This window comes from Podarcis bocagei (genome assembly GCF_964188305.1).
Source record: "Podarcis bocagei genome assembly, chromosome: 9".
NCBI classification, from domain to species: Eukaryota; Metazoa; Chordata; class Lepidosauria; order Squamata; family Lacertidae; genus Podarcis; species Podarcis bocagei.
In genome coordinates this window covers 5,038,852-5,058,470 of record NC_138134.1, presented here as the reverse complement: position 1 = coordinate 5,058,470, position 19,619 = coordinate 5,038,852, and the positions used below count along the sequence as shown (strand labels likewise).

The window sequence follows — 19,619 nt, the reverse complement described above, 5'->3', positions numbered from 1 at the left end:
ACCACTACACCACACTGGTGTAATACTTGAAGCCAGGAAAGGAACAGGCCAACATTTCTCCTTTCATTAAAATAAAAATCAAGGACTACGATCAAGATTTGTATCTGACAGACTAAATACAGATACTGCTCCTTGTGTGTGAACTTGTGCAGACTCCTAAAACCCCCATGGCTCATAAAAATGTACTGAGACACGACCCCTGTGGCCATCTTAACAACAGCACTAGAAATAAAGAATGAACTCCACAATGTTTTCATCTTCCTGCATTTGTCATGGGAATAAATGTCAAATCTTTAACGTCTCCTAAAACACCTTTTCCTCATTATTCACAGCTGTTTTCTATTCACTATTAGTCTGCTTGATTAGGGGATTAAAATACTGCCAGTGCCTTGGAATTAAAATGGTAGTTCTGAATCCAAGAGACTGCAAAGATTAAACAAAAGGGAAATGAAAGATTTTTGCCAAGGGATTTTAGCCTTTGAAAAGGCTAAGAAAACTGTTGAACAATACTCAAAGGGTAAAGAAAGTATCAGGTTGCAATTGTTAGTCATTCTATGGATGTAATTTTAAATACACATTGTCAGATGGGGAATGAGGATAACAAAATAAATATTACACTGAGTGGCTCCTAGGGACATTGAGTAAGTTCTGGACATGCCACAATTCCTCCTCACCACCCCTCTACCAAAAAAAGAAAAAGAAAAGAAAAGTTTTGAGAATAATCTCAGCATTTCAAGACTGCTTAAAAAATGGGAGACAGCAGATCCCCAACCTTCAAGAACAATTATGATTAAGTTACAGCTATTCAGTGGGGGAAGGAACCAGAATCAGAGTAAAAGCACTCATGAGAAGGCAGAGATCAGAATGCAGAGAGATTTAGTGAGGACATGTTGCATACTGAATATACCGCATTTTTCGCTCTATAGGACGCACCTTTTCCCTTCTAAAAAGTAAGGGAAAATGTGTGTGTGTCTTATGGAGCGAATGCAGGCTGCGCGGCTAAGCCCAAAGCCAGAACAGCAAGACGGAGCGCTGTGCAGCGCTCCGTCTTGCTGTTCTAGCTTGGGGATGGCTGCGCAAAGCCTCCGCAGGGCAGCGGGGTGAAGGTACCCCGCTGCCCTGCGGAGGCTTCATAGGCTATGCCCAAAGCCAGAACAGCAAGAGGCTATTCCAGAAGCCAGATCCCTCTTGCTGTTCTGGCTTCTGGGGTTCAGAATCTTTTTCTTCTTGTTTCCTCCCCCCCCCCCAAACTAGGTGTGTCTTATCGTCCGGTGCGTCCTATAGAGCGAAAAATACAGTATGTTTTAAAAGATCAAGTTACATAGTGCCATCTTAAAAGGAACCTTCTTCTAGCTATGCACGTGATCTACTTTCAGGTAGAAAGCAGGGATTCCTAATCTCATATATGTCATAGCATCTGTGAGAATGGCAAATTAGCATTCTTGCCTGCAGAGACACCAATGTGGGTTTCCTGAAAAATTCATTTTAGCAAGGAAAATACATACTTAATAGACAGGATCAGAACACATCTAGTCCAATTGTATTGTGATTCAGTGCTTATTTCTGCTCGGAGCACACTAGAGGGTGAGAATAATCTGGGTGGGAATATTTGTGGGTGGGGACATATGCACAAAACTTAGGTCCTTGTGAATCATGTGGTCCCTTTCAACCTGCTATATTCTACTGTCCATTCTTGACCTACTCCTAAAATCCTAAACTATTTCCATCCCTCTCCAAAGGAACTTCACCAAGGTCCAATTTCAGGCAAGCAGATCTAAGAAGGATTCAGGCAAGGGCCAGGTAAACAGAAGTCATGATCAGAACTCTCCCACTGGGGCTTCTAAACCAGAGCTCCAGAATTATATCCTGGGCCCAGCTGCTGCCTCTTAGAGCTTTCAGCAGAGAGCTCTTCACATGTTGAGGGACCTACTCCTGAGTAGCCCTTTACTCCACAAGCAGAGCTGCTTCGGACCAGAGCTGCCATCACTCCTGGGGCTAAGGGGTTGTTCTGCCCCTGCTTCAGACACTCAGCTCCCTTTCTGCAGGAAGGGTCCTTCTGAGGGTCATGGCTGCTCCTTGGGTGGTGTTCTGGGTTGTTCCTAAGTTTCTGGAGGGTCCAGATCGTCCTGAGCCCGATCCTCAGAGCAGGAGTCATCTGACAGGGGTATGGGAACAATACACTTTCCCACTCCCCATTAGACCTTGAGCTGAAGGGAAGCAAGTTGCTTCTTTTTCGCCTTGCTGTCATTTGGTCCACTAAGGGCTTGCATCTGCACTCTGCTCAGCGTGAAGGAATCATGATGGAAGCAGCATGACAGAAGCACAACAGCACAGCCCTTAAGCGTCCTCTTCTGCTTTCCCACCTCATTTTCTTTCCCACCTTGCTATGCAGCACCTTACCCCTCTGTCCGAACTGCCACAATGGACAGTACAGGGACAGTGACAAGGAATGATGATTGTATATAAATACAATTCCAGTGACTTAACACTGGTAGTGCATGCAGGCTTTTGAATTATGCAGGGCTCTGCATAATGTTGAACAGCTCAAACCATCCAGTTATCAAAGATATACAAGAAGTAACTAACTTAAGGCAGCGTTTTATATTTAAAATAGATAAATTAATAGATAAATTAATAGAACTATGACACTATTAGGTAAATGGAATGTCCACTCTCGCTATAAGTAACCAATGCTGGGGGGATAAAGAAGGATGAGCTGAGGTCTTTAAGCAGAGGCTTGACAACCATATGTCAGGAGTACTCTGATGGTGTTTCCTGCTTGGCAGGGGGTTGGACTCGATGGCCCTTGTGGTCTCTTCCAACTCTATGATTCTATGATTCTATGATTCTATGAGAATAACATGCCCTGTTTGTGAACTTCTCAGAGGCACTTGGGGGGGGGGGGGAAACCACTGCTTGACCCAAAACACCGAGCTAACTTGGGCTTCAGTCTGATATGGCAGGTTATGTTCATTAACCTAGAATGAACATAAGCCACACTCAACTGAATTTTGGGGTATTTCATATGGAGGTGGGGAACAGTTAAATTATTTAGTTCCCTCTCCTACGGAATATATAAATATTTGAAAAGGCTCTGCAGAGTTCAGCTCAACAACCCAGCACTATAAACATGTGTCACACAATTACATTACAATTTAGAAAGCTCTCTGCCCTGTACTTTAGATAAGAAACATGCAATAGGAAGTAACTGCTACCAATTTCATCTTATGAAAAGGATTTTAGGCCTTGTGGCTGCATCAAAGAGAAAAGCTTGAAAGAGTGCAACTTTATTACTTACAAAAGTAGCAAAACAAAAGGCACGCACACAAAATACAGTCGTACTTTGTTTTGTGACCGGGATCCGTCCCAGAGCCCCGGCCGCTAGGTGAAAAGGATGCAGGGCAAAGTGCCGCGTCTGCGCATGTGCGCGGAGCGGTTTGCGCTTATGCGCATACGCAATTCAGCACTTCTGCACATGCGCGAGTGGCAAACCCGGAAGTAACCCATTCTGGTACTTCTGGGTTTGCCATGGACGTTCTCCGGAATGGATGCTAGACGAGGCAGATGTTTGTGGATGTATTACTGTAGTTATTTTCATCTTCCTTTTTGAGATAGCTGATTTTTAGTCACAAAGTAGCTAAGGTGTATGGTTAATTTCTGCTGAGCCAACAGAATTGATTCCCCTCTCGTACTGGCAGGCAAATGTGATCCGTTCTCAACAAGGCCCACTCCTGCAGATGAGTCAAGGGAAGGACAGTCCCCTCTCCACCCCTCAGTCCCAAATGATTGGAGCACTTACTGCGTGGTGACCGGTCACTGGTAGTTGCCATAGTGTGCCCCTCTCACTCAGCCGCCTATCTCTTAGGCACTTCTTGTCTTCTCTCTGCAGTTTACAAGTCAGACTGGGCAAGAAGAGAGGGAGGGAAGGAGGAGTGCGAGTGAGAAAGGGTTGGAGATCCCATTGCTAAGCAACAATGGGTGGCTTCTTTTCACTAGTGCACACACACCCATGCACCGCTCATTCCAGGAGCATCTCGCTTGAACACTTTATTCTAGGTACGTAAACGAGCAGCAAGTGGCTGAGCTTGCCAGAGAGGGTTCTCAAGTTCCTTATCTAAATGACTTTAGCTTGCAAAACAAAGATTTGCCATGTTGTTAGAAACAAGTTTGGGGAAGGGTCTCAGGTTCATACCTCCTCTTTGTACATCTGAAACTGAAGACAGGTGAGCCGTCAAGCAGCTGAAACACATTAGCAGGTGATGGAAGGTAAATGTGGCATGGGATGCACCTGCAGCTAACACAGTGGGGCAACAGCTGCTCACCGAGAAGGCACCATGCCAGTGCCACCATAAAACCAGCTTGCTCCAAAGAAGCATCTCAGCATAATCAGCTGTGCTGACTATATTTCAACATAACAGCTATGGTTTATCATTACCTAGGCAAGCACTGGGCTTTTCAGATGTTCTTCCATTCTCCTCCCCCTGTGATTAATCTTAACCCTAAACTGCAATTAATCATAAACCATGGTTTGAAGATGGCTGTTTCAATAAACCACAGTCAAAATAAAAAAGTTCCTTCCAGTAGCACCTTAAAGACCAACTAAGTTAGTTCTTGGTATGAGCTTTCGTGTGCATGCACACTTCTTCAGATACACTAAAGAAGTGTGCATGCACATGAAAGCTCATACCAAGAACTAACTTAGTTGGTCTTTAAGGTGCTACTGGAAGGAACTTTTTTATTTTGACTATGGCAGACCAACACGGCTACCTACCTGTAACTGAATCAATAAACCACAGTAACTACAGTTTAGGGCTCAGGCTGAGATATTTATGATAAACTGCAGCTAGTTGGCATAAACCAGAGAACAGATGGGGGGAGGTGTCTTTGAAATAATCCTTTGGAACAACTTGACAGTATAACAGGGGCACAGTGGGGTTCATCTCGAATTTCAGAAGAGTCACTGTGTGCAAGAACCAACTCCGAGTTGATGGGCATTGCCATTCAAATGGTGTGCGCGCGCACCGCGTCTGGTATGGATGGTGCGAGCTGGCGCCCCTGCGCCCAGGTTGGCACGCGAATGGCCGGGAACATCCTCGCCGCTTGCCGCTGGTGTGAGACGCCATTCGCAGGTCGGGGTTTTGCCCAGAAATGCCACGGGCCGCCGCCCGAGGAAACGCACTCGGCTTCCTCTGCGCCCCCCTCTCCTTTTGGCACGTACCTTTTGCCCCTCTTTCCCCCGCCAACGCGCGGCCGAAGCGTCCTTTCTGGCGGCCCCCGCGGGCCGCGCAAGACCGGAGGAAGCGCGCGCCCGACTCCGTGACGCGGCCCGCCGTTCCCCCGGAGACGGCGGGGCGGGCCGGAGACGCCTGCGCGCTTCGGCTCTCCGGCGCCGAGCTCCTCCCCCGGCCGCGCGCCAGGCGCCCCTTTGGGCGCGGGGTCTGGGGCGCCGCCGCCCGGTGAGGGGCGGGCCGGGGGGGGGCTCTCCGTCGTCCAGAGACGCCCCCAGAACCTCCCGTCGCAGAGTGACTATGAAGGGGGTAGAAATGCAGGGGGGGGGGGAACGGACCCTCCGGACGTGTAGGTCGCTGGTTTGTTTTTTTTAAAGTAATATTTATTAAAAGTTTAAGAATTGCGGAAAAAAGAAGGGGAAAAAACAAATAAAAGAAAAAGAACAGTAACAAAACATATCGATACAGCAAAAAAGACAGACAAAAAAAACACTAAAACACACATCCAATATTCCATGTCTTTACCTTTCCTTTTCTTGTTTCATCGACCTCCTCACACCTCCCTTTTTTTTGTATTCTAATTCAATTCACTATTTCAGCAAGTTCTTTCCATCTTTCTCAATTTTTATTCTATAGTTTATCTTAACGGTCTAACCTTAAATTTTTTCAATTTAACCCATTATCATTCAACTTTTACTTAATTCTTTGTTGCATTTCTACTAAAACCATGTAACTTCATTCCCGCATCCTTCTAACACTCATTAATTTTACAATGTTTCTGTAAGTATACTTTGAATTTTTTCCAATCTTCTTCCACCGACTCTTCTCCCTGGTCTTGAATTCTGCCTGGGGTTTTCAGATATCTGACCCCTGGGATTGGGGTGGGAGCTGCCCTTTGAAATCATATGAAATCGGGGTGCAAACTTCAACAACAACAACAATAATAATAATAATATACCCCGCCCATCTGGCTGCGTTTCCCCAGCCGCTCTGGGTGGCTCCAAACAGAATATTAAAAAACCCATAGTTGATCACAAGATGCAGCCCATGCACGACATTTGAATGGCAATAGCCATCAACTTGGGGGGGGCTCACATATTTTATTGGGGGGCCAAGGACCCCTAGTTGGCTCCTATGCATGAAATCATATGAAGGGACAGGCTGCTTTAACCTAGAATCATAGAATCATAGAGTTGGAAGAGACCACAAGGGCCATCGAGTCCAACCCCCTGCCAAGCAGGAAACACCATCAGAGCACTCCTGGCATATGGTTGTCAAGCCTCTGCTTAAAGACCTCCAAAGTAGGAGACTCCACCACACTCCTTGGCAGCAAATTCCACTGTCAAACAGCTCTTACTGTCAGGAAGTTCTTCCTAATGTTTAGGTGGAATCTTCTTTCTTGTAGTTTGGATCCATTGCTCCGTGTCTGCTTCTCTGGAGCAGCAGAAAACAACCTTTCTCCCTCCTCTATGTGACATCCTTTTATATATTTGAACATGGCTATCATATCACCCCTTAACCTCCTCTTCTCCAGGCTAAACATGCCCAGCTCCCTTAGCCGTTCCTCATAAGGCATCGTTTCCAGGCCTTTGACCATTTTGGTTGCCCTCCTCTGGACACGTTCCAGTTTGTCAGTGTCCTTCTTGAACTGTGGTGCCCAGAACTGGACACAGTACTCCAGGTGAGGTCTGACCAGAGCAGAATACAGTGGCACTATTACTTCCCTTGATCTAGATGCTATACTCCTATTGATGCGGCCCAGAATTGCATTGGCTTTTTTAGCTGCCGCGTCACACCTGGCTGGCAGCAGTCTTTGCACTGGGCAGTCCTCTGGGATCCTCCTGTTTCACATACCCTGCGAACTCTAGAATCAGAATCGTGGAGTTGGAAGGAGCTCCGAGGGTCATATAGTCCAAACCCCTGCAATGTAGGGCTCAGCGGAGAAAACCAACATTTTACAGTGGCAGTGACTGGGCACAAGTGAGTCAGCCGTTGTTCCTTCAGCCCTGTCCAGACAAAGCCCAGTCTTCCATGTAAAAATAAATAAGGCTGCAATCCTCCACACTCTTAGAATCATAGAATTTTAGAGTTGGAGTAAACCCTGAGGAAGATCTGGTCCAGCCCCCTGCAATTCAGGAATATGCAGCTGATCCATCCAGGGATCAAACCTGCAACACTGGCGTTATCAGCACCAGACTCTTGCCAACACCGTTTGCAGGACAGTGGGCGCAATAGAGTTGTGAGGCTATAATTCATCTAAAATTTTGAGTTCAATCCATGTTGCAGGTTGCTGAAATTTAGGTTTTCAACCAAGAGAATCCCCCAAACAAAATACTCAGTTCTTCAAAGAGCAGTATAAAATTGCCCCCTTGTACCTTTTCCCAGGCCAGATCCAGTACTTAGTTGCATGCAAAAGCATTGTGCTCTGTTGACTTGCATGCATTTGTCCAAAATGTCTTTAAATATAATAATAATAATAATAATAATAATAATAATAATAATAATAATAATAAATTAATAAATTAATAAATAATTAATAAATAATTAATAATAGTTTTTCAGGTAAAATAAGAGCTCTTTTTTGCCACAGAAGAGGATGACAACAATCTTTGGGATTGCCACTGCTATACAGTTTGTGTGGCTTTAAGTACCATGTAGCAGACAAAAATCCAAGCAGGCAAAAATCTAGTCCCAACAGAAGTGGGAATTTCTGCTGGCACAAGAGCCATATAAGAAGTTGGCAACTCTGTTTATGGAATATCTTCTTCCAGTTCTTCTCCTTCTCAGCTAAGGAAAGATCTGTCACATTTGGAAGACCGCTTCAGGGAGTGATGGCAAAGCCCAATGTTCATGTCAGTGCTATGAGGATAAAGAGTTGGCAGGATATGTGAAACAGGATCCCAGAGACTTGTGCAAAGTCGAGGACTGCTGCCAGCCACGTCAGAAGCAGTGTGCCCCTTCGCTGCTGCTGCTGCTTTATTATTTAATTTATTCTGTGTCCTCACAACAAGCATGTGGGGCAGGTAATACTGATAGTGTAACTGGCCCAAGGTCACCTTTTAAGCTTTGTGGATGGGCAGGGATTTAAAATCCTAGATCTCTCTGGCCCAACAGGCTGCCAACTATGTGGGAGAGCTCAGTCAGGAGAGCATGAGGGGTGTGGGTTTCTGCCCCATGTTGGACGAAAAGGTTCCTGCATTTTGGGTTGGACTAGATGACCCCACTGGTCCTTTCCAGCTCTACAGTTCTATGATTCTATGATTCACTGTGCAATAAATATTTGTGTGCATTAAATAGAGGAATGCAGTAAATATTTGTGCAGTCTGTTCTTAAAGATATACTGTGCTTGCACACATGAGACCATCCATTGGCAGAGTCGTGAATATACAGTACTTTGCTGCCTCTGTAATGGTATCTGCAGAAGCAGCAGTCTGGTTTTTTAGAATTATCCTATGTGGGAAAACAGCAGCCATTCTCTTATGTGCAAGAATACAATGGAAGGCAATCAGAAATTCCATGAGAGAGAGGTGGCTTTACCAAGTGAGTTTTCCTCCCGAGAGGAGTCTATTCCTAACACTGCACTACACCTTGGCTAATTTACATATGGCTCTGAATTGCAAAGAGCTAATTGAGGAACTGGACTTTGGTCAAATCAATGGGATTTAGCATCCTCTAGCAGCTGAAAGTGATTTCCTATCAACAAGTTCAGTAAAAAAAAAAAAGCAATAAAGTACACTGGATTACATTTCTCAATAGCTCTGATTTTAATTTGCTTTATAAACTAACGTTTTGTTCTACAGATGATGGATGGCAAGTCAAAAGTGTGTAACAAAACAAGAAAAAATGTCTCACGGAAAGACCATCCCTAAAGCACTCAGTCTAATTTGAGGTGTGCATGAGATGCTTCTAAAAATCACACGTGGCAGATTACATGCTACTGAAACGTGTGTGCTTCCTTCAATAAATGTCCTACATGCTGAATTTAAACAGCAAGCAATAAATTGTTTCTTGAAAAGATAAATTACCCAAAGGGAAAGATATAACTATTAAATAAGACAGGGCAGATGCAGTTCAGTAAGGTGATATATAACCTATTGACTCAGATAGATGGCTTTCCTAGCCATATTTATCACCTAGGGGTTCAGATTAATGGCCTATTGAGTCAGATTTATCACCTTCTGGAACAGATTTATAAAAATGAACTGGATGCTCTACATTAAGCCACAGTTACCATTTATTGATTCACCAAATTTCTCACTAAAATATAAATAAACCCATGCTGCATATTAAAGATGTATCAAATGCTAAATCTGTTACTGCCAAAAAGTGGTGTTGGTGTTGTTTTTTAAATGTTTGATTTCATTGAAAATGGGAAGCAAGACCGCAATGTACACACACTCAAGACACTTTCCCTATATCCTACAATAAAATGTGCTCAGCCTCTACCAGGGAATAGAAGGTCCAGTGAGCACTTCATAGTAGCCAGTCATGTTGATGGGTATTTTAGAACACAGCATTAGTTCACATTCTCTTATGTGAACAGGTTTTATGTCTTGACAGCCACTATAACCTAATGAATATACTTGGAAACTTTTCAGAACTTTTTTCAGGGGCAGGTAAACTAGCCTTATATAGAGTTACGGGGAGCTTGCTCACTATTTTGCAATATTTTGGCTGATTTAATAATGGTATTGACCTACTGTGGAATTTGGCCAACACAGCTACTTTTGCTCTTTTAGAAATAATATAGATACCAGTATAATATCTAAAGGTTCCCCCTGTGACCGATAGTATCAGGCAGGCAATCTCCCACATCATGTCTACTTGTGGCCTCACTCTCCTTATCACAAGCATCACTTTTGCTCTTGGCATGAATTTTGTTTTTCAGATTCCTTGCACATGTTCTAGATCTCCTTCCTTTACACTGCCAGAGTTGTGCAGTTCCCAAATGGCTATGGAAGTGTTCTTGGGCGCTATCCAGCATGGGGCATGGAGGGCCACTGGGGCGGTTGCCCCAGGCGCAAAATTATTAGGGGCACAAAATGTCAACACCCGGTGCTGCCTCAATAGAGCTGTGCGCTTCCATCACAGGCTCCATTGAAAATGGCTTTTCCATGCAAACCAAGAAGTGCCCTCCCCAGAAATAGGAATGACTCTTCTTATCTGTGCAGCTGCTATCTCCTAGGTGTCATGGACATCATTAGGCAGTTGAATAAGCCTGCATGCTCCATCCGTTTTCCTCCCTCCCCCTCTGCAGAGCCCCGGGCGCTGGCAATCCATGCTATGCCACAGGCCCCATCAGATGTAAATAGTTCCGACTGCAGACTCTTCAGCTGCCAGGCACCATTTTGGAATGAATGGTGTAGCATGGACACTTGCCAGCACCACTTACCAGCTAGAAGAAAAGTGTTTTAACTGTGCAAACAGACATGAGGAGAGACCGGGAACTGGCCACTGGTGGTACAAAACTGGCGTGAGGGACCCTGTGGCCATCAATATGTTGTTGGGCTCCCAGCTCCCAGCCAGCCATGGCCAGTGGTCAGGATGATGGACGCTGTAGAGAGCCACAGCTTCCCAGCCTTCTCCAACCCTAGTACAAAGGCCCTGAACACCTGGAAGGATTTTTCAGATGGCAAGGAAAGGCACTCGGAATAGTTCCCACTCCTTTTGTCTGATACCAAAAGTCCATCAGTTTTTCCGACAGTAAGAGCTGTCCGACATTGAAAGGTCCTCTTTGGGAGGTTGTGGATTGTCTTTCATTGCAGGTTTTTAAGCAGAGGTTGGATGGCCATCTGTCATGGATGCTCTGGCTGAGATTCCTGCATTGCAGGGAGTTGGACTAGATGGCCTTTGTGGGGGGGTCTCTTCCAACTCTATAATTCTGATTCTATGAAATGCTAGAAATGTGTTCTTTTACCTTTATTGACAGCTGGGAATGTGGGGTGGTGGAGGACAGCATGCCCCGTCCATTTTCCTCCCTCCCTCCCTCCCCCCCCCGCACAGCCCTGGGCACTGGCAACCCATGCTATGCCACAGGCACCATCAGAAAGCACACACTCAAGCCATCTTGCTGTTATTTTGCCAGTATTGATATTTTCTGAAGAGCTTTTCTGTATCTGCCATGGAATACCTGTGAATAATGAGTGTTGTTCATCTCTTCTACATCTTCTTCATGCCTAGCTGTGCAGTTGGGGGACGGAAGAATTCAGTGTGCCCAATAATTTTATTTATATTTTTGTTCCTCCCTGAAGTTTCTACATTTGAAGGAAATATGTTTTTCATAGAACTTTGTTGTAATTCTCTTGGAAATACGTTCTTTGCAGCAAAAGCTGTTGTACACAGCAGTGGCTTGTGGGAAACAAGTCAGGTCGCTAACTCACTTCCCAAAGAAGTCTCTTTAATATTTAAAAATGAATGCTACCTTTTTTCTTAAGGAGCAATAAAACAAATGTACATAACATTGAATGAATGCACACACACACCCATACACACACACAGTATTTTAAATTTCTTTTAAAGAAAGAAAATGTAAACATTCAAAGCTGCCCCACTGTGAGTCAGATTATAGTTGTACCTCGGGTTAAGAACTTAATTTGTTCTGGAGGTCCATTCTTAACCTGAAACTGTTCTTAACCTGAGGCACCACTTTAGGTAACGGGGCCTCCCGCTGCCGCTGCGCTGCCGGAGCATGATTTCTGTTCTTATCCTGAAGCAAAGTTCTTAACCCGAGGTACTATTTCTGGGTTAGCGGAGTCTGTAACCTGAAGCATCTGTAACCTGAGGTACCACTGTATAGATTCATCTTGCTGCTGACTGTTGTCTATATACTGACGCAGTTGTTTCAGGCTGCCGCGTTTCCTTGCCTTACTTGGAGATGCCAGGGACTGTGTTCTGCCACCAGGAGGGGCAAGACAGGCTCCTGTCTCAGCATTCAGCTACAAATCAAATGGGTTGCAGAATGATGGTGAGGAGCAAGAGCAAGCAGAAAAACCTGCAATGATTTGTGCATGCTCTCTGTCTAAAGGGGTCAGTTGCGACCCATATTTGTTACCAAATAGTGAAAAATAAATTGCCGGGCTTTCAAACAAACCATTGTTGTAAATCACCATTATGTGTATTTCAAGAAAAGCTACGAAGTTGGGGATGTGCTGTTTATTCTATAGTCACTATTCATTGTTTATTCTATATTTGTTGCTTATTTCTGTAGCTGTTACTCATTGGAGCTGCTTCATGCTGAAATCTGGTACATGAACATGTGGGACCAGGATCGTTCAGGCTGTGATCCACCTTCTTCCCTGGTGCCCTACGAGACAGTCCATGCCAAAGCCCTCCTGAGGCAAGGGAGAGGGGCTGAGCAGTTGGAATTGGCTCAGTCTGTGATGGAGGATATGGCTTCTCCTCATGCCAGCCACGCTGAGGTAAACACGGCCGGGCTGAATATGGGCGGTAGCTGTGGGGCACGCTGTGTGTGTCTCTAACAAAATACACCCATATTCCCAGGCAGTTTTTGCCAGTACCTACAAGAGCAATGATCAAGATGTTTCTTGTTTAAGGAAATGCATGCCAATATTATTCAGCATTGAAAATACATAATCCACATGGGGAAATCTAAGGAAACTGAACTCACTTTTCCATTGCTGTCATGACCCCGTTAAAGGGTAACATCTGTCTTTCCCGCTACGTATATTAGTGACTCAATTTCAGTCATAGGTGTGGTTAAGACACTTGTGAGTCCACACTTCATTTTAGCTTTATGTGGCTGTTAACACAGAGGGTGAGTAGTTGCACTTAGAGGCAGGAGCACAGCTGGAATTAATGAATTATTTTTGCCTTTTGCCATGTTATCACTTCGATGATAAATTTGGAAGTAGCTGCTATGAAAATGTGTTATATGCAAGGATGAGAAATGAGGGTGCAATTGAGTAAGGAGGCTCAGCAATGGCGGCTCACCCCCTTTCCTGGGTGGGCCATGTTTACGGCCTCCCCCTTTTTCCTAGCAACCATCCCCGGGTGGTTAGAGATCACGTTGTGGCTGGTCTGCTGGGCGTAATTGCCTGACAAAACCTTAACTTCAAGTGGGCAAATCAGAAGCCCTTATTTCTGGTCAGGGTCTCACTGGTTGGCCAGGCACTGTCTGCTTTCATACCCTGCTGGCCAGCAATGCATTTAATCTGGCTGAGCACCCTCAGCATCATGTGGCAGTTAAGGCACTGGGTAGAATCTTAGTCATCAATTCCAGGATGAAGTGGTGCATCACCCTGTCTTGAACCAGTGGTGGATTCAAGCATCTAGTTGGATACTGTGAGAACAGAATGCTGGACTGGATGGGCTATTGGTCTCCTCCAGCAGGCTCCTCTTATCATAGAATCATAGAATCATAGAGTTGGAAGAGACCACAAGGGCCATCGAGTCCAACCCCCTGCCAAGCAGGAAACACCATCGGAGCACTCCTGACATATGGTTGTCAAGCCTCTGCTTAAAGACCTCCAAAGTAGGAGACTCCACCACACTCCTTGGCAGCAAATTCCACTGTCAAACAGCTCTTACTGTCAGGAAGTTCTTCCTAATGTTTAGGTGGAATCTTCTTGTAGTTTGGATCCATTGCTCCGTGTCCGCTTCTCTGGAGCAGCAGAAAACAAACTTTCTCCCTCCTCTATGTGACATCCTTTTATATATTTGAACATGGCTTATCATATCACCCCTTAACCTCCTCTTCTCCAGGCTAAACATGCCCAGCTCCCTTAGCCGTTCCTCATAAGGCATCGTTTCCAGGCCTTTGACCATTTTGGTTGCCCTCCTCTGGACACGTTCCAGTTTGTCAGTGTCCTTCGTGAACTGTGGTGCCCAGAACTGGACACAGTACTCCAGGTGAGGTCTGACCAGAGCAGAATACAGTGGCACTATTACTTCCCTTGATCTAGATGCTATACTCCTATTGATGTTCTTATGTTCTTATGCATAATATATGCAGGGATGCGGGTGGCGCTGTGGTCTGAACCACTGAGCCTCTTGGGCTTGCCAATCAGAAGGTTGGCGGTTCAAATCCCCACGACGGGATGAGCTCCCGTTGCTCTGTCCCAGTTCCTGCTAATGTAGCAGTTCGAAAGCACAACAGCGCAAAGAGATAAATAGGTACCGCTGTGGTGGGAAGGTAAACAGCATTTCTATGTGCTCTGGTTTCCATCACGGTGTTCCGTTGTGCCAGAAGTAGTTTAGTCATGCTACACATGACCCAGAAAGCTGTCTGTGGACAAACGCCGGCTCCCTCGGCCTGAAAGCGAGATGAGGGCCGCAACCCCATAGTCACCTTTGACTGGACTTAACCGTCCAGGGGTCCTTTACCTTTTTTTTTTTAACCTTTTAATATTATATGCTTATGGGCAGCTTAACTTAGGAAACCTGGCCTTTATAAACACAAACATATTATGCATAGAATTGTTTGTATTTTTAGCTAATTGGTGAGATTAAGGATCTGTCTGGGAATTTTAAAAAACCTGTGTGGATACGTTTGGCTCTGAGTTTCCCCAGAAAATTCCATTCCTATTTGGGTGGCAGGTAAGGTGGAGGGAAGGCATACTGGAATCAGCTTGCACACTTTTCCAAGTCTTGACTACGGTCAAATCATTTCAAAGAGTGAACAGCAGTATAATTGCATTTACAATTTTTTCCTGCATTACTTTATTAACACCTCCCTTGAACCATAAAAGTATTTACCACAGATATCATTTATATTTAGTTTTACAGAAATAGTAATCCAGCCATTTACTCAACATATTTTATATAAAACTGCATATACATTATCATACATTTGCTTAAATATTATAAGCATGGTTTCTGAGAGGACTGTTATGTACATCGACTTAGTAGAACCACCTGCTTAATAAAAGCAGCAGCCGACAGCATTTGTTACTGCAGGAGAAGTCCTCTGCTTCGGAGGCCTCATCAGCAAAACAAAAATCCTCCCTTGATTTGTCTCAGGCCAGATTCTGTTCATTGTCTTGAGTTCACTTGGAGGTTGCTTATCTCCAGCCTCACAGTTCATCTTCATCTGATAGGGAGTCAAGATAGTCTGTATCAACATACAGGAGGAATCCTGAAAACAGGCTGTCTGCCCACGTGGGATCGGCAAAGAGACCGTTCTGATCCGTGTAGAAGATCTCAAGCCAGACCTCGTCCTCCGGCTGAAGGTACATCACGGTGGACCCGGAAGCAACATCGTGGTTCCCTGTGTTGGCGTCAAAGGTCTTTATCCGGAACTTCCCATTGTGGACCAGGCCAATGGCAAGGTGTTTGTTTGCCAAAGTGATGTCATAGGAGAAGTAATAGATCCCTGGGATGGCGCATATGAACTTCCCGTTCGAAGGGTTGTAATGGCCTCCTTCATTGAAAAGGACTTTGTTGAAAACAATTGGCAGCCTTTCCTCCGGGTAACTCGTCGTGATCCCAACAGAAAAGGCGGATTTCAGAACTATTTGCCCACACTTGCAGGTTCCTGGTAATCCTGGCTTTCCTCTGTCTCCTTTCTCCCCCTTGGGACCCACGGGACCCACAGGACCCACGCTGCCTTTCACACCTCCTGACCCGGTGGGTCCTTTTTTGCCAGCTTCTCCTTGGTCGCCTTTCTCCCCAGCTGGTCCTACAGGGCCAGTCTTTCCTCTTAAACCTTAAAAGAGAAGAAAGTCACTTAAATCCATTGTTTCCAAAGGCTCTAATACGTGACTTAGTTGGCTAGCATCCAGTTATTATTAAGCACACAAATAATCCAGGATTATTAGATACAAATGAAGCGCACAGCCAGTGGCAATATAGCTTTAAAGAATTCTCTTCCTTTATTTGCCCAAGGTCTATATTTCTCTGATAGCAGGACTCCCACTGTCTCCACCAAAATACATAGGCTATCAAAGTATACAATGTGAATCTTGCCTGTTTTTTAAGTTTAAAATATTCATTTCCAAGAGAGCAAGTTAAGTTTAGTTAAGAGCTGCGTCAAGTAGAATCAACTGAATGGAAGAAATGCAATGAACTCCTGACAATCAATACAAAATTAAACAAATTTGAATTACGTAGTGCTGAATACTTCCAATAAAGCATTTTACAGGGCTGGCATTGGAATCTAGGGGTGGTATTCAATTCAGAGTAGACCTACTGAAATAAATGAACCTAACCTAGCCAGGCTCAATAATTTCCTTGTGACTACACTGAGTAAAACTTAGCTGAATACCACTCAGTATTATAAAATTAATAATTAATTAATTAATTAATGGTTTTGATAGAGTTTTGTTTTTTTTAAAAAAGAGAAAGAAAGAAAGAAAGAAAGAAAGAAAGAAAGAAAGAAAGAAAGAAAGAAAGAAGAGAATGAATATTCAGTACCTGGATTGCCTTTCTCGCCCCTTTCTCCCTTCCTGCCATCTCGGCCATCTCGTCCCGGGATCCCAATGCGCCCGTGAGGTCCAGGTAATCCATTATCTCCAGGAAGACCTGCAGCACCTGGCAACCCAGGTATGCTACATACGTATCTTGTGGAATAATGCTCGCCTTTAAACTGGCTGAGAAAAGGCTGCCCACTTGTACAGATGGCCAAACTTGTGACACAGAACAACACAAACATCTCTGGTGCTGGAAAAAAATGCAAAATGTGCAGACAATCAATTCATCTTATTTAATTCAAACTTTAACAGTAGTTGATGGGCACTTGTTTAAAATATGTGCATCTATACACACATATAGGTACATAACAACACATTTTAGGTGCACACATATCAAAATACACAAATTATGTACATCTTTATGTTCCATCAGTTAGGGTTCTCCTTGATGGTTTTATGAAAATAATTAATTTCTAAGCAATTCCTTCTAAGTAAATGCGCTAAAGCTTAGGCTGTAAGAATCTTACCAACAGACTTTGTTTCAGGCAGAAAAAAATACCTAAATATACTATGCCAATCTCAATAGTGTACCTTATTTTAGTAGACCAAATTATGTGCAGTTGTGGAGGCCCACCTACTGTATTTGCTTGGCAGGCAATTTGGGCCTCAACCTTAAAAGCGTTATTTTCCATGGGCAATTTCCCCCGGTGCTCTTGCAAAAATATATATCTTGCATTAAGAAAAAAGATTTGACAGCTCTGCTCCTGAAAAACATTACATGTGTATGACTATGTGGCTTGTGACAACCAATTAATTTATGCCAGCTTTTACTTTTGGAAGAGAAGGTTATGCCTGGCAATGCTATACAGCAAAAGGATGGGATGGCAGGGAACAGAAAATTGACAGAAAATCTGCGTTAAGTCATCTGGCAATCTGCAAAAATCAAGTAAACCATTTCCATTTTAGGAACCCATAAATAACATGGTGGCAGGAGGGTTGTGGAAGAGTTCGGGGCTGGCCCAAGAGATTTTGCTGCCTAAACTGGAGTCACGTGGCACCCTTCCACACCATATGGCCTCTATTCTTGCTGTACCGTTCAGACACCAATTCCTGTCTATGCTCCATGACGCTGCCTGAAACCAGTTGCTTGACTCTGCTGCTGGGCCTGTGTAGCTCTGCCCCACACTGCTTTCTTCTGCTGCAAACTACACCCTGCCCACTGCTCTGCAGCTGTTAGGGTGTAGCAGGGTCCTCAGCTAAGCATCTTCCTGCACACATCCAGCTCGGCCCTAAGACAGAGCAATCAGACGCCTTGCAAACTTTGCCAAAGCAAGAGGTGGCATTTTGCCCACATTTTGTACATGATGCCAAGATGAAATACAGAAATATGAATGTAGCTGGATGTTGTTTTCATTGTTTTCCTTTTCTTTCTGTAAAATTGACACTAAAATAATTAATGTATGTGCCAGCAAAAACATTACAAAATACACACCGGTTACTAGAGCCAACAGAATCTGTCAAGGATCAACTTGGAGAAATGCTGAACAGCTTGTAGAGCAACCTTCTGCATAATAACTTCTATACAATTCACTGAGGCCATGTAGCTGGCGCTGTGGTCTAAACCACTGAGCCTCTTGGGCTTGCGGTTCAGAAGGTCAGTGGTTCGAATCCCCATGATGGTGGTGAGCTCCCGTTGCTCAGTCCCAGCTCCTGCCAACCTAGCAGTTCGAAAGCACACCAGTGCAAGTAGATAAATAGGTACCGCTGCAGCGGGAAGGTAAATGGCATTTCTGTGCGCTCCGTTTAGTCATGCTGACCACATGACCCAGAAAACTGTCTGGACAAACGCCAGCTCCCACAGCCTTAAAGTGAGATGAGCGCCACAACCCCATAGTCGCCTTTGACTGGACTTAACCGTCCAGGGGTCCATTACCTTTACCGTTACCTAAACCAGTTGACCTTGATGAGACCCCATACTTTTCATAGACATCAGTTTAGCCCCAGAGTCTGCCTCTGTGGTTGTGCGTTCATGTGTACTGTACCATTACAGTAGAAAAGCTAAGAAATACTGTTGTGAATGTGTTCAGACATGAACCTATCACCACCATCATAACATACTCTCCAACATTTATCTGCTGCAAATATTCCATGATGATCATTTTGCTATTTATACCCCACACATCTTGCTGGGTTGCCCCAGTTACCCAGGGCAGCTTACAACATGTATAAAATCGTAATAGAACATTAAACATAAAAAAACACCCTTCCCTATACAGGATTGCCTTCAGATGATTCAGGGGTCGGATAACACCATACCGTTCACTGAAAATGGGAACATCGGAAGGAAAATCCCCGCAACGGGGTGAGCTCCCATTGCTCGGTCCCTGGTCCTGCCCACCTAGCAGTTCGAAAGCACATCAAAGTGCAAGTAGATAAATAGGTACTGCTCCAGTGGGAAGGTAAATGGTCTTTCCATGTGCTGCTCTGGTTCGCCAGAATCGGCTTAGTCATGCTGGCCACATGACCTGGAAGCTGTCTGCGGACAAACGCCAGCTCCCTCGGCCAATAAAGTGAGATGAGCGCCACAACCCCAGAGTCGTCCGTGACTGGACCTAACAGTCAGGGGTCCCTTTACCTTTCAGGAAAAGTGGTACATTCCGGGAAATCAGAAACTGGGACAGCTTCTCTAAATCAGGGATGTCCCTGGAAAATAGGGACACCTGGATGGTCTGTCATAATTATTATCATCATTATTGTCTTTATCATCATGATGATAACGATGATGACAACTACTACTATTACTTAACTCACCCTTCACCATAAGATTCCACCAATTAAGATTTACACCAATTAAGGCACAATATTAAACATTTTAAAACAACTTTAAACCACAGAAATAAGGTGTCTCTGTTATTATTAGCCTCTAGGCTCAGGTAATGGGGGGTGGGGAACCACAGCAGAGGGGTGTGGAAGGGGGCTGATTCAGTGGCAGGTATGCCAACTCTATGGGGCTGAGGCCTCTACA

At 44.6% G+C, this 19,619-nt stretch overlaps 2 protein-coding genes across 8 annotated transcripts in view; both read right to left on the bottom strand.

The window, feature by feature from the left end:
• Positions 1-3,912, bottom strand: part of CC2D2A (coiled-coil and C2 domain containing 2A) — a 54,776-nt gene extending 50,864 nt beyond the window's left edge. The window contains exon 1 of one of the 2 annotated variants that reach the window (XM_081207580.1): positions 3,800-3,912. In XM_081207580.1, coding sequence (XP_081063706.1) covers positions 3,800-3,830 — 31 coding nt within the window. In that variant the 5' untranslated portion in view covers positions 3,831-3,912. The remainder of the gene's footprint in view (positions 1-3,799) is intronic. The other variant, XM_081207581.1, reaches the window with a different exon arrangement.
• A 10,965-nt stretch (positions 3,913-14,877) lies between these two features.
• Positions 14,878-19,619, bottom strand: part of C1QTNF7 (C1q and TNF related 7) — a 39,808-nt gene continuing 35,066 nt past the window's right edge. For 5 of the 6 annotated variants that reach the window (XM_081207908.1, XM_081207907.1, XM_081207905.1 and 2 more), the window contains 2 exons: positions 16,599-16,844; positions 14,878-15,891 (listed from right to left, as the gene is read on the bottom strand). In XM_081207908.1, coding sequence (XP_081064034.1) covers positions 15,260-15,891; positions 16,599-16,836 — 870 coding nt within the window. In that variant the 5' untranslated portion in view covers positions 16,837-16,844 and the 3' untranslated portion in view covers positions 14,878-15,259. Of the gene's footprint in view, positions 15,892-16,598; positions 16,845-17,185; positions 17,359-19,619 lie in introns of all 6 variants that reach the window. The other variant, XM_081207906.1, reaches the window with a different exon arrangement.